The following is a 15,054-nucleotide window of genomic DNA, read 5'->3' as shown; positions in this document are numbered from 1 at the left end:
GCTCTATGCAGTTTATGCCCTTTTTTTTTTTTTTCTCTTGCAAAAATTAGGCTCTGAAAAAGAATATGAAGGCTCAGAAGTGTGAGGATAACTTCTTGTGATCCTCCATTGTTGTAGTTTCATTTTGTGATCTGGATATAGTGGGTCCTGTCAGGGTGTCAGGCTTGCTGGGAGGATTGTCTTAGGCAGAAGTAGCAAAATTAAACATGGTTTGCCTCAGTAATTCTCAGACCATGTATACTTCACAGCAAACCGCCCCATCTTCCCTGCGTAGACTCTTTTGCTAGACTCTTTACACGACAACCCTGGAGTGAATTACTGTGTATGGCACATAGATGACAGGGGGAAGTATATAGATGCACCAAAGTGGCTTAGAAATCCTTACAAACTGAATTCATGATGTGCATTTTTTATTTATTTTCAGTGTCTAAAAAAGTGTGTCACAAACTAACCAGTAATTCTTTTTGTGTGTAATTTTCTATTTCATTTTGGTGTGGTTTGTTTGGGATTTTTTCTTCCACCTAATCTCCCCACCCAGATATCTGGAGACCCAGTTTCAAGGTTTGGATTTTGCTGCCTGTGCCCAAATTATTCTCTGCCAAGTACACTTCATGCTTTCCTTGGAGTGTGTTTCTTTCAGTCACACATCTTGCTCTGTTCTTTTGGTTCTTTTGTGTCTGCATGCGGCAGTATTATTTTGTTTGTTTGTTTTCAAGACTGTCTCAAGCCACACACTCTGTGTTTTATTATACTCAGCTCCTCTTTCACTGCGTGCCACTGATGTTGCTAATGAAAACGCTAATGGAGGAAGAAATAACGTATTGAGTTCTGCAGTGTCTCGGCCAGTGCCTCACTCGACATCTCCAAGCCCTGGCTGTGTAGCCGGAGACCAAGGTAAAGAAAACCTCTCTGTTCTTTCATTTTAAGCTGCACTGGCTGTTGAGCATGAAATTCGTGATTTTGTTTTTCTTCCCATCGTAGCTGCTTTTGCAGTTCAGTCTATACTGAGCCATTTGGGTTTTGGCATCACCATTAGTGATAATGCTGTACTTTTTAACATGAGTAACAACATCTTTCACATCACAGTCTGGCTTCATGTAAATCTAGGTGTAAACCTCTGGCACTGCGTGGCGTGATACCAGCTCAATACCAATGTGAAATGGAAATGTGGGCTGGAATCTGGTCATTTGGGTGGATGGGGTTTAGAATTAGTTTTTACTTTTCTTCTCAGCATCAATGTCCAGTTCTGGACCACCAAAGAAACGTCACCGGGGATGGTCTCCTGGGTCCCCAGTCCCTCCTCCTGGTTTAGCGGTACCTGTTCCTACAATTCGGCCTTCAGCAAGAACAGGTAAAACCTGAATAATATGGAGATGTCATTTGTAACAAGCTGTACTCAGCCAGACCAGTGGGCCCGCGCTGCTTCTCTTAAGTGGTGCACAGAAAACATAACTGAGCTTGTTGAAGTAGTTAAGGACACTGTGGGAAGTTTTTCAGATGCCTCAGAAAAGCACATATGATTGCCTGGTGCTTGTTGCCATAATCTGGGATGGAACACAGGGAAAAGTGAAAGTGTTGGGGGAGAGAGAGGAAAGAAAGATGTGAACAATATTAATAAAAATCCAAAGCTAACTCAGTTCTTCTAAAATTGTGCAGGCGTATGGATAACGTGGACATACTTGAAGGATTTCCATTAGCCCTCACCTTGAATGTTGTGTCTCAGTCTGGTGTGGCATGCTACAGAAACCTTACACTCCATTCCTGCACAGGAAAAATGGCTTTATGTAATTTTGGCCTAACAAAGGACACTGATGTCCACTAGGTCATGTTTAGTTAGAAACACAAAGTTTGTGAGACCAAATGTCTCTTATGCATGGAAAAGCTGTAGGAGGGATATGTAACAGCATGATATGAAATAAGACTAATTATGAGTATGTGTGAATACTCATCAATATCCATGTAGGTATCTGTTTATACTATTAATAAAACTGTTCACTATTTAAGCACTTTTCAGTTGTGGGACTCAGCATACTTTGTAAAGGGGAATAAACAATTACTTATTCCTGTCTCTGCAGAGTGACAGAATAAACATAGAAGGAAGGAAAAAAGCCATTTTTCAACATGTACGATGTGTTTTTTAACTCTGCTTTGCAGGACTTAATTTTGAGATATTTTGGAATTAATTTTCAGATACATTCATCATAGGAAGAAGGGTTACGTGTTAGTGCAGGCCTGCCTACTTGAGCAGCTCAAATCAATCACAGCTTTTATAGGTTTCTATCTTCAGGGTCCTGCTGAAGATACATGATATAAGGCAATCTTCCCCTTTTTGTTGAGCTTGTCTCCGTCAATCTACTACCTTTGCTGTACACTCCGTTTTCCATGAGTCTTTCGTAGTATTTTTTTCTATTGGATAAACAATTTCCACTACTAAAACATATGCATTCATTCATGTTGCCTTTGATGCTTTTCTATTGAGGGCATTGTTTGAATAACCTGTTACAAACCACCAAATGAAGCCTGAGAAACTTCTGAAGCAGACCTCACGCTGAAACCTGATTACAGATTACAAACTTCTTGCACTTTGTTTCCTTTCACTTGTGAAATCTGTTCTTGCTCTTTCATGAGTAAAACCTAATTTTTATCCTTGTAGCAACTGTCTAAGGAGAGCTTTGAGATTCTGGCCTGTATTTGTTTTTCTTATCTACGTATATTTTAGGTCAGAAGTCAGAGCAGTCTCTTCCCATGTATTGAGAGGCAGTATTGAGAGGTAGCCTCTGTCTTAGAGGTGGCCTTTTGGCTTAGTACTTGGCTTTGTTTAAAGATGCATATTCAAACCTGTGTTTTCCTCTCTCATTTCCACCAACAATACAGTGGTCAGAAAAAGTTTTATTTTAGGGGTGGGGTTACAGGAGGATATAGGCTCTTAATTTAAATTACTTAAAACTATAGCAGGAAATGCAGAGGCCTTTTGAATTTTATTACAGTTAGTGATCTGCAGTAATTTTTTTTTTATTTGTTCATACGGCCAAATCACAGTATGAGCCTTTTAGTAATGGAAACTTCTCTTTTCTTTATTTTATAGAGCCTCTTTTGTCAGTCCCAGTTCCTCAATCCATGTTAACTGGAATTTTACAGCCTCAACCCATCCCAGCAGGGGAGACTGTAATAGTTCCTGAAAACCTGCTGAATAACTCGGGAGTCAGACCGGTGATTCTGATAGGTAAGTCTTATACTGGGGAATCAAAAGCTGCGTTTTGAAAAAATGTATGCTCCTCTAGGAGAAAGGAGGGATTTATTTCTTCCTGTTGGTTCTGGCATTCAGTACAATACAAAGTCAGTTTGTCATGGATAGTTTGCTGTAGTTGCTCAACATTTAAAATTGGAAGTTAGGCAATTTCTGGAGAACCTGATTTGTGAAAAGGCCACGACTATGTCAAATTTATACAAAACCTCTGGCCAAATTTAAGTTTTGTACAAATAAGATTTTTGTAAAATCCAAGAATAGAAATATTTCCATGTAATGGAAATAGCTTTGCAGTGTGAACAACTTAGAAAACAAGCAGGTATTTCCTGCAGCATTTATAGTCCAGATCTTGAAGCCCAGGGATTCTGCATGAGAACAAGAAAATTGATTTGAACTGACTAATCAGAAGTGAATCATACTAACTCTTTATCTTTTATAGTCCATACTTCTTGCAAGCAACTGAGATAACAGATCAGGCTTTTAAAATCCTTTAGCTGTATAAAATACATTGACAACCCTTAGAAAGACATTGTTTTTGCTTTAAAAGTATGAGTCATAATGTGAGTATCCCTTTCAACCTGACATATTTGGGCATACTATATAACAAAAGATGGGCCAGCTAGTACTGCCAAGATTTTGATGAGTGGTTTCTTGACTCTAAATCTCGTCTCAGTCCAGCATAGTACAGATGGTTGTATAAAGTAGCTTCAGTGTTAACAGAACATGCCTATTGATACAATCCATGGAATAATTTATCATTCCTGAAGAAATGGAGTTGTTCTCCAAGTCCTTGCACGGATAATCCTAATACACACAATTCCCAGAGAATTTACAGGGCCATCTACACTAGTAAATCCATCAAGGATAGGGTTACAGTTCTCATTTGTTTTGCTTAGTGTTGTTTTCTGGAAGCATATTCTAAAGCTCTAGCATGGTGCTCTAAATGGTTTTCAGAGGAACACTTCCTTATTAAAGATGGGGGTGCCTCCAATCGTCAGTTTAAGAGCAAATTGAATGCAGCCCTTGGGCTCTTGGAGAATTGCCAGCAAAGTCCTCAGTTAGGCTAAATGTTAGTGGCCCTGAGAAACAGCGTCCTATTAATAGCGCAGAACCAGATGTACCCAAATGGATGGGTTTGGCAAAATCTGTGTGGAAACTTTTTTAGAATGAAAACATTCTCAAGGAAAAGAGGAGTTAGTCTGTGTTCATGTGCTTTACCTTACAGAACAGCATGTTTAGTTGTTGATGCTTATTTAATCTGTTTATGAAAACAGAACGGCAATGTGGCAAAAAAGTGAAATCAATCACAGCAATATCACAGTGGTTGAATCAATGCTAATGTGACTTATGCTGCTTTTATAATGTTAAGATCAATGTACTTTTGCCTCCATTGATTTTTCTTTTTTGTACACTATATTATAGAGAATCTGTATTTAAAGGTCAGGGTAATACCCAAATAGATAATATTCTCATTTGTATTTGGATAACAGTGATTATTATGCTGCTGGTATGCAGTTATTGTTAGTTTTTGAAAACCTGTGCAGTCATTTGTTTTAAAATACAGCAAAGGATCACTCATTTCTTTTGTAAGCAATTATAATGGCAAGAACAGTCACTGATACAGCATATTTTGCAAGGTATCATTAAGGAGAAGTTTGGAAATGTGTACATTGTGCAAGATTTCATGTAGTGGCATATTTTGTAAATTTCTGGGGTTTTTTTTTTTGTTTCTTTTATCAAAGGTTATGGCACTTTACCTTACTTCTATGGAAATGTTGGTGATATTGTTGTAAGTCCCTTGCTGGTGAATTGCTACAAGATTCCACAGCTGGAGAACAAGGATTTGGATCTCCTGGGTTTGACCAGCAGTCAGCTGCTAAGTGTGGAGAATATGATACTTTTAACTATTCAGTATCTTGTCCAACTAGGTAAGCAATTTGTCATAAGCACTTTTTTTTATTTGTGACTGTCCTTTTTTGTCCCCACCCTCTTTATGTCCGTTTCAGAGCCAATTTTCTGGCTATTTTTGTGCCTGGAAGAGGTAAGTGGCTCCATCTAGTGTGTGTGACTTTGTTCATCAGAGTGAGGAAGTGAAGTGAATTTAAAGGCTGGTACTGCTTCTGCTCTCCATATGGGGATTGACCAGGTCACCTTTGTGAAAATGGATTTGCAATGCAGATAACTCATTTGCTTAGGGTATCAAACCATCAGTTATCACAGCTCTTTCTAAGGACACTCGGTCTGCTTTATTCAGTTTTGTGACAAATGCTAGCAGATGTGTGATGGTCATCATTGTTTTGGTGACAGCACCGTTTACATGAAAACCACATTTGTTATTCAGACTAAGGCAAGTTATTCACTGAATATCTCATTCTCGTAAATGTTTTTGAAATGGACCCTTTGCAAGTTTGAGAGCAAACCAGCAAACCACATTTTCTTTCTCTTACTGAAGGTCCAGGCATTTTTCCCTGCCTTAGAGTGAAATGCAGCAGATTTAACAGTAAGGTTTTAGAAGTTAAAGAATATTGCAGGACAGCGTTGGGGAACTTCTCACAGCAGTCTCAATCTTAACTTCTGTATTTGAAAAGATGCTGCTTACAGAGAAGTGTGAAGTGACTTTTGTGAAGGGCATGCTGCTTTTCCCGTACTGGGTTTCCGCTGGGCCATCTGTAATATGTAATGGTATGAAACAGGCAAACATTTCAAAAGAAGCGGAGCTGGTGATAACCCTATGATTTGGGGAGTAAATGGAGTCTGTGCAAGTTTAACCCATGTGTTCTTACGACTTGCTGTTCTCTGGTGCTGCAATACTGTTAGAGACAGGAGGGAGACCATCTTCAGTGTTGTAGCACTCTGAATGACCTGTTTGCTTTATCATTCTCGGCCTTAGTGGTCCAATGGATGCCAAGGTTTTATTTATTTTTTATGGGCTGAATGTTTTTTCTGTTGCCCTCCTCTCAGTGGGCTTAAATTTGTTATTTGAGGTTCTCGTCTTCGTTGGAAAGTTTGTGGAGTCTGCATGTTACAACCAGCTGCCTCACAGTTCTGGATTGATAGAGGCAGCTTGCAGATTTCTTTCAGAGAACTATACAGCCAGCTGATACGGAATTTCCAATTAAAAATAAATTATTTATTGAAACCTGTGAGTCAGCAAACCCCACTCCATGAGCAAATCCGACCTCAGATGGATGCAGCAAGTCTATACATGCTGCAAACTAGAGGAGGCTTCATGCAAAGCTTCTGGAGCTAAGCTGAGTCTAGCGAGCACCGTGCCTTCAGCATAAAGAAGTTCCCTTATTAGCAAGTGTTTAGTTTGGCTTTTGTTCTTAGCTGTGCAAAGCTGAATAGTTTTCCATTTGGCCTTATGTGGAGATGGGCGCCAGCACTGTGAGATGAGAGAGCCTCATGAGGAGAAAAGTAAAAACATTCTGCAAAGCATGGGGACCAAAACATGTTGCTGGTTTGAATATAGCTACAAACTTAAAACTGTTGGAATTGTGACAGTTGTGCTGAACTGGAGCCGTTACGCCATTTTGTAAAATCAAAGGAGATGAAGTTTTTTTTTTTTTTTTTTTTTTTTTAATGTGGTTGGACTCGATGATCTCAAAGGTCCCTTCCAACCACTAAGATTCTGTGATTCTGTGATTCTGTGAAAGGTGATTGGAAGGCAGCCAGCTTCAAAAGTTTTTGACAAGGAGAAGAGACAAATACACACATAAATTAACAGTTTATTCATGTGAGCCTTTTTTTTTTCTTGAGAAAATAGGACTAAAAAGTTGTTCTTTCTTCCAGAGTACATTGTGAAAGAGTAAGATAAAGGCAAAGATAAAAAAGAAGACAGAAGAATGAAATAGATACTGAGCGCTGCCTATTTTTTTCAGGTCTTACTACTTGTACAAAATATGTTTGCAGATGTGTGTGATTGCAGATCATAAGAGTATTATTTATGAACATGCTCCTTTTTTTGAAAAAAGATGTATCTGAGAATTCCTTTTGGTTTTTCTGTAAGATTACAACAATATTATTAATTGTAGGATAATGCTGTTGTGTCTTCAGAAATCAGCTGAGCAATCTCACAATGATATTACAAATCAAAGCAAACAAAATAAGAACATTTCTGACACTTTCATTTTAAACCTACTGTAAATACTATACACAGTTAAAGCTGTGATTGCGAGCCATAGCACTGCTATAAATGAATTCCACTGATTGTGATAAAAGAATAAGTGAAAAAAGATCAAGAGGTGTGTTTGATTTCAGTGGTTTTTTACAGTCTGTCTCCTGTACTCACTCAGTTTTGACATTTGTTATCTTTGGCAGCGTTCATAGTGAAGTATTTTCAAGCTTTGTTTTTACTTCAGAATGCCCATATTTGCAGTATGGGTTACATTCTATCATTAGTATTCATCTGCTTTTTACTATTGCACTACCCTTTCTACAAACACAATCTCATCCTACACAGTGCTAAGATCTGTTTTGGTTATTCAGCTGGAGGGCATTTCTGGACCCTCTGTTAATTACCTGTCTAGAATTACAGAATTGTTCTCCCTTCTCTCTTGTTGTGGTACATTCGAATCGCTTTGACTGTGTTCATGCCAAGACACCCAGAGGTGTTTTGTAGCATCCATATCTGAATGCACATCCAAACTCAAGGCAGGAACAAGCCCCTGTCTTCAGTGGAAGGGATAGTCAGATACCCAAAGCAAGAGGTTATTCCGACAGTTCCTTGGGTCTTAGATGGCTGGAGGGGTAGTTCTCCTGAGGTACACCATGAAGGATTTCTACCCAGAAATGGATGGTATTTGAATATGCTATCTTAAACTGTAGGTGCTTTTGGAAGGATAACTATGTTAATAAGGATTTTCTCAGCTATGAATTTTACATGGTATTATTCTTTTTGCAGTTTCATTTTCTAAAGTCAAGGCGATACTTTGCCTACTCATTTCTATAGAGGAGCTTCCAATACTCTGTTCTTTGACAGATTCCTGTATGTGTGTTTATGAAACTGTTCACAATCAAAATTAATGTCTATCATTTTGTCTTCCATCTCATCTGATGTTCCTTTGTTTTTCTGGTTAGTTGTTGTGGAGAAAGACTGCCATGAGCCAACTGTGATATTAAACAATTCAGTAATTTCAAAACATTTCTTTATCAGCGCCTTTCTGATAACTAACTTTATTTTTTAAAGCTTTTTTTTTAGAAGTAATCTGAATGAAATTCTGTGTGTTGTCATACAGAAGTTTTTCCATTTCTACAATAATTTTCATTTTCTTGGATTCATGATGATCCTTGTGTCTAGAACCTCCCTCAATCGTCAAAAGCTTGCTTTTATTTCTTCTAGTGTATAACATCTTTTTTGTTGTGTTTGATATATTATAGAGTTTATTTCTGCGGAAGATGATATATCTCTTTATCAATAGAGTGTCTGTTTTTTCTGTTTCAAGATCTTCAAAGATCTAGAATACATGATGCTGTCTTAGAAGGGAAAAGAAAATATATTTCCAAAAAAGAGAACTATAGAGAATTATGCCCATGTTGCATTAATTGAGACTCATCAGAACTTTTCGGTTTGCATCAAAAATGAAAACAGCCTTGCATTTATAAGGCTATAGTTGTCCTGCCATCCTATGGTAATTGGGTGGTGACACCCTCCATATGTTACTTCTCAAAAAGACAAAATGACAACAGGCGGCAGTTTTTACAGATTCTGTACTACAGGTTATTTAGTCACTGCCTGCCCTGCTTCTCACACAGCCTTTCTGTTTCCTGTTTTTCACTGCTCATTTTGCTTGTTTTCTTCGGCCCTGAAAGAAAACATAAAACCAAAACCTAGCATTTCACATATCTCTGGTATTTAAGTCTCCCCTTTTTGTCATAGAAACCCAGGCTGCTGAAGTGTGAAGCCATCTCCTTTGGCACTGATGTGGGATCTTGGAAATTTAAATTATGGCTCCTTTTTACTCCGTGTTTATGAATATTTTTCGTCTGTTCCCGAGTATCTTTGACAATGAGACAAAAGTTAATTGAAGCTGAGTTAGGGGACTTGATGCTAAATTAAGATAGCTTACATTTCTGTTTTCCAATTCAAGTTTGCAATACAGTTTACAAAGTCTGGGGAATGTAGATCTAGAGTTGCATATACATATTAACGTTAGAAGTTTGAAGATTTGCTAACCTAATTTAACTAAAGAAAAAAAGGAGGTTACACATGTTTATTTACATCCATGCTTAGTTTACTAGTATGCATGATGAGAAAAAGCAAAACAAAGACCACTTGACAGCCTTTGTCATACTGCATGGTGCGTTTAGACTGCGAGGATAAGCGTTTGGGGTTTCTGCTATAAAAACATATGGAGGCTAGGTGATTAATCCTTCTGTTCCAGGCAAGAGGCACATGTTTTCCCACTCCCTTGTTTGTCCCGCCAGTTTCTGAAGGTAGAAAGGCTAGAAGTGAGATGGAATTGTTAAAAAAAAAAAAAAGGAAAAAAAAAAAAAGAAAAAGAAAAGAGATGGTAGGAGAGAGAGGCTTCTAACATGAAAAAACACGAATATGCCATGTGGGTAGGTATCCCCTGAGTTGCCAGTGGGTTTTGTAAATGTGAAAAATATAGTGAAAGAGCTTTTCAGATCAAGACAGATGTGATTATTCCTGGTTCAATAACATTTTGATACGAGATACTGTTCTTCTGTTCATTTGTTTTCAATGTAGGTCCTGACCAGATACCCCTGAGGGAAGAATTTGAGCAGATCATGTTGAAAGCTATGCAGGAGTTCACTCTGAGAGAGCAGTCCTTGCAAATGAGTGCACAGTGTGGCTCTGTGTCACCAGGTCAACTCCCTTGGCTTGCTAGGTTAATCGCTAGTGTGTCGCGGGACCTCGTGCATGTAGTTGTTACCCAGAACTCGCTGGCAGAGGGCATCTCGGAGACCTTGAGGTCTCTCAATGAAATGAAACATCAGCAAAAGCTACCAGATTATGTTGTTGCCATTTGTGCATCGAAGATAAGAGGAAATGAATTCTGTGTGGTAGTCCTAGGTGAGTATATTTGCAGTATGCTTCAAATACCAGTGTAATTTTGCTGAATTAATTTTCTCCAGTCATCTTTCCAGCTTTTAAATCCCTTTTTCTTCTTTTTATTCTCCTTTGTATTGTTACACTGCAATGTCACAGTTCACTATTCCTCCATCAAGATTTGGAGTACTGACGTCCATGAGGATCTAGAAAAATAGCTGTATGCTAGTCATTACTACTCCTTGAGAAGGCTGAAACATTATTGTTTGTGTGGCGACCTTAGAAAACATCTTGAAATGACCCAGGGACAAAATAGTCAGTTTGTCTTTCTCTGTTTTGTCTAACAGCCGTGCTATTTCACGTGGCAGTATTGGATTGACCAGAGTCTTCCGCAGACCACTATAAAACAGAACATGCTTTTTTATCCTTTTTACTGTGTTGATTTTCAAATTCCACGTGGGTGACTGGCTGAGACGTTTGTGTGTGCATAAGTGTGTTTGGATGGAAGTGAATTTTGACTACTCATCTTTCCTTTGTAGGCAGATAAATCAGTAATGTCAATTGTTTACTTTTTTCACACTAGGGATAATCAATTTTTCATATTTAACCAGAATCCTCCATTCTCTCTAAGGTATAAATACTTATTTTGCATATCATTTGTCAGCCAAGCGTGCAAAACTACAGGCAACAGCTTGCAAAGAATGTGCTACACTGATATAACATTCTTTCATCAGTAGCAAAATAGACTTGAGACTCCTCTCCCAGTCTACTGGGTAAAGGCAGTGGAGATCCAGGACTGAAGATCAGTGTGCCCCACACCTCTAGGATGAAAAGGTTGTGTTGGTAGTGCACTGTATTAAAGATTGCTCTTGCTATTTTCCCCCTCTTCTCCAGGTCAGTATCAATCCAGGGCACTTGCAGAAAGCATGCTTACCACCAGTGAATTTTTAAAAGAGATTAGTTACGAGCTCATCACGGGGAAAGTTAGTTTCCTGGCATCGCATTTCAAAAATACATCTTTAGGTGAGTGATCCTAAGAAACAGAAGCTCTAGCCAAGACACTAATTTCTTTAGGGTTGGTGTGTCTCCTGTTCAGCCGTTAAAGCACACCTGAATACAGCTCTGCCCTCTCTGCTGAGAGGCATTCTTTCCTTCTCTCCATTCGCTGCACGTAAAGGAATGCTCGTCTCCTTCACCCGTGCAGTGTGAGTTACTCATTCTGTGGCAAAACATTTTTAATCCTGTTTATACTGCTGAATGTGACAGCGGGGCACCCATAAGTGTATGAGTCTTTTCTTGCTTGTGCTTTTAGCACAGGTTTAGAGGTGGTTTTATAGTGCATGTTTATTTGTAATCATCAGACATCACCACTAGCTGCAAGAGCACAGAGCTGAAATTACTCATCGGAGGTGTCTTTTTTTTGGAATTAATTCAACTGACAAATCAGTAAAAAAAGAGAAAAATATTCTCCCTCCCTCTCTTCCCTGTATCTCCAGTCCTCTGCCTCTCCGCAGATTCGACATCAGTTATGTGAGAACATGCGTGTATGTAATGTCATTATTCTGAAACAACTTCAAGATAATGTGGTGTTTCTAATTCTTATCTAGGTGATGATTTGGACAAGTTGCTGGAGAAAATGCTACAGCAGCGAGGGGAAAGTGTCATAATTCCTTTTAATGGAGATGTTAGCGAGTGTGTGTCATCTCAGGAGGCAATTGCCATGGTTTCTACACAAGAACCAGGTAATTTTTTTACGTGTAAAGTGTGAAATAAGGGAGTAGTTTGTTAAATGTCAAAATGCGTGTGTCTCAGAAGAGTCTGAGGACACAGTTGCAGTCAGCGTGTCAGCCTTCAAATACTAATACTGACAGCTGAATGTAGCAATACAGCAGTCTTTCAGACAGAAAATCTCTGTAGTAACCTTCAGCAACTTTTCCCCTGACGTTTTATAATTCCTAAGATGAAATATGTGATCTTCTGTTATGCGCTAGGCAGAGCAGAGATGTTTCTTTGGCAGTGTGGACTCATCTCACCCTTTTGCACCTAGAAAAGGAATGCAACCTTGGTCTTAAGGCAGAGGGGAACTGTGTTCTCATTCTGACCTCCCCAGGTGTCAGCCCTTTTCTTTATTTTTGATATTCCTCACTTTCTACATGTGAAATGGTAATAATGTGTACTACAGACTTGTGCTCTGAGGCTTAAACCTTTAGGGGAAATGTCTTAAGATCTTGAACTTAAAGTGCTAGGCAAGTGTAATCTATAATTTGCTTATTTGAGATGTGTCTTATTCAGCATAATATGATGAGATACTTAGGTGCAAAAGATCACCTAGGATTGCCTGTCTAAAAATGCTAATTATCATTTTCCCATTTTGGAATTCTTTCATTACTGAGTTTTAACCATACTTTCTTTTCATATGGCAGTAATGGCAAAAGATACATTGAGCTGTTGTGAACACTGAGATTCTTTTAGGTCTAGCCTCAAAGCAAATTCAACCTCCAGTAAAGCTTTTTTTGCTGTGAAAGAAAGCTATGCTCTTGATTCCCATTAGTTACCTTAAATTAATCGGCTCAGTGTTAGATATGAAGGGTTTATAGTCTTCTCATGGATCAGGAGATCCCATTAGGAAGGCTGCCAGGTACTTCATTCTGGCACCCCCAGAAGGCTTTCTCGCAGGATTATTTTGAAGGGAGAATGATCTTTAGATTCTGTTATTTTTTTGTTCTAACTATTTAATGATGTGAAGCATTGCATTTTTTTAAAACCTTCATGTTTTCTCTAACAATTATTTTGAGCTAGTTTTGTCTTTAAAATATGGCTGTACAGTGGTTGAAGCTACTCACAATCTGCCTGAATTAAAAAAAAAAAAAAGGAGAGGTAAGTCTCCTAGGCAGTGAGAAGGACCTTTCTCCCACAGCAGATCTACTGAAATGGACACTGAGGCGGGTTTGAACATAAGTGTACACACACAAACACACACGTGTCTATATAAAACTAACATAACAGTTTTTTGCCCAAAACACCTTCCAATTTTCATGTAAGTTGCACGATTTTATAAAGTCACTTATTACTTAAAAAAGCAACAATAGTTCTTGTGTATTAAATTTGCAGTAGTTTTGGATTTTTTCTTTGGGTTTTTTTTTAAGAAATTTGCCCTAGGTAATTTTTATGATAAGCAGTCCATTAATCAGAATTTAATTGGGAGTAGAAAAACTGACATAAAAACTGTAATGGCATTATAGGATTTAATTTGGTAATCTGCAAGTTGAAAATATTCAGAGTCTAGTGAAACACGGATTGTTTGGCATAGAATTTACCTACTGGTGATACTAAAATATAGGAACGTGCTTTTTCTTCGAGGAAACATGAACACTCTGGTACGTGTCTATAGAGAGCAAAGCTCCAGTTCTCTGAAGCTAGTGTTATATTGACGTTTATTAAGTTCAAATAAATCTGAGACTAAAATTTTGTTAACAATCAAGAAAACTCAAAAGAAATAAATATTTCTCCCCCCCTCTCCCTCCCAATGATTGAGATTTATTGCCTGGTTGAATCGCTCATCTTCCCTTTACAGGATGTTTTACCATCAGTCAGTATATAGACATACAGCTATCTCAATCATGACAGAGTGGGGCTCAGTGCTTCAGAGCAGAGACGATGTACAAATTAACTCCCAGCTGACCTCCTGTCCTGTTAGAGTCTTTTTTTTTGGCAGAATTATCAACACAGGCTCAGTTTCCTCAGATTAATAGGTGTGCTGGGTCTTGTCCCATTGTGCCCTGAGCACAGCAGCCTCAGCACCCATGGCCGGTTCTCCCAGCAGGAGTGATGGAGGGAAGCTCCTGAAGGAGAAGTGCAAGTTTCAGGAGAACATTAGACCTCTGTGTGTGTGTGTATATATATATATGTATTTATATATATGTGTGTTTTTATATATGTACACATGCACGTTTTTTTATATATATATATATATATATGCGTGGATATGATGTTTGTGGTTGTTCATTTAATGATACGCGTTTCACTATATTGATATTGAGGTTTCCTTGGGTTGCACTGTTAAAGATCTCTAAAACACATGGGGCATTTAAAAAACAGTCAGTACTGTACCTGAGGTCATCTGATACATTATCACATTTTGATCAAAAAAAGAAAGTTGACATTTGTGATCTGGACCCAGCTCTCCAGAGTGATGAGATTTATTCTGGTGAGTGATTTATTTTTTTCTGATAATAGAGGGTAGGCTGTTTGGAGGGTCATGTTTATGGGGGGGTGGGAAAGTAAACATGTTTCTTGTTGTGTTTTGTTTTCTTTTTCAAACAAACACACTCTAGATTTGGATGTTGATACGTTCCAAATTTACCAGCCACAGCTTACAGTTGCCAGAAAGCTCTTGTCCCAGGTTTGTGCCATAGCAGACAGTGGCAATCAGAGCCTGGATCTGGGCCACTTCAGCAAAGTAGACTTCATCGTTATAGTTCCTCGTTCAGAAGTCCTGGTGCAGCAGACCCTTCAACGGATTCGACAATCAGGTAAAAGGGAGGGAAAAGAGACTGTTAAACCAAAGTATGTGATGTTATTTAATTATATTTGGTATAAATGGAGAAGTACGTTGCTCCAGCAAGTATTTTGCATGTCAAGTATTAGATCCATTAGTTGGTATAATTGATGAATTCTAAACACCTTCCATTCATAAACTGGGCCCAAGCTGTACCATGTGAGTGTCAAAAGGAGTTGCCATATTCATGCAGGTCTGAGGAATGTGTGACCTGGAGAAGCGTTCACCTGTCAAAAC

The 15,054-nt window shown here is 38.5% G+C and overlaps 1 protein-coding gene across 2 annotated transcripts in view; it reads left to right on the top strand.

The window, feature by feature from the left end:
* Nucleotides 1-15,054, top strand: part of GREB1L (GREB1 like retinoic acid receptor coactivator) — a 64,092-nt gene that overhangs the window by 19,183 nt on the left and 29,855 nt on the right. For both annotated transcript variants that reach the window (XM_074146341.1, XM_074146340.1), the window contains exons 7-14: nt 757-894; nt 1,232-1,351; nt 3,086-3,223; nt 4,990-5,175; nt 9,957-10,283; nt 11,154-11,282; nt 11,867-12,001; nt 14,594-14,791. In XM_074146341.1, coding sequence (XP_074002442.1) covers nt 757-894; nt 1,232-1,351; nt 3,086-3,223; nt 4,990-5,175; nt 9,957-10,283; nt 11,154-11,282; nt 11,867-12,001; nt 14,594-14,791 — 1,371 coding nt within the window. The remainder of the gene's footprint in view (nt 1-756; nt 895-1,231; nt 1,352-3,085; nt 3,224-4,989; nt 5,176-9,956; nt 10,284-11,153; nt 11,283-11,866; nt 12,002-14,593; nt 14,792-15,054) is intronic.

The sequence above is a fragment of the Numenius arquata genome, chromosome 4, assembly GCF_964106895.1.
Source record: "Numenius arquata chromosome 4, bNumArq3.hap1.1, whole genome shotgun sequence".
Lineage (NCBI taxonomy): Eukaryota > Metazoa > Chordata > Aves > Charadriiformes > Scolopacidae > Numenius > Numenius arquata.
This window is presented reverse-complemented; position numbering and strand designations above follow the sequence as displayed.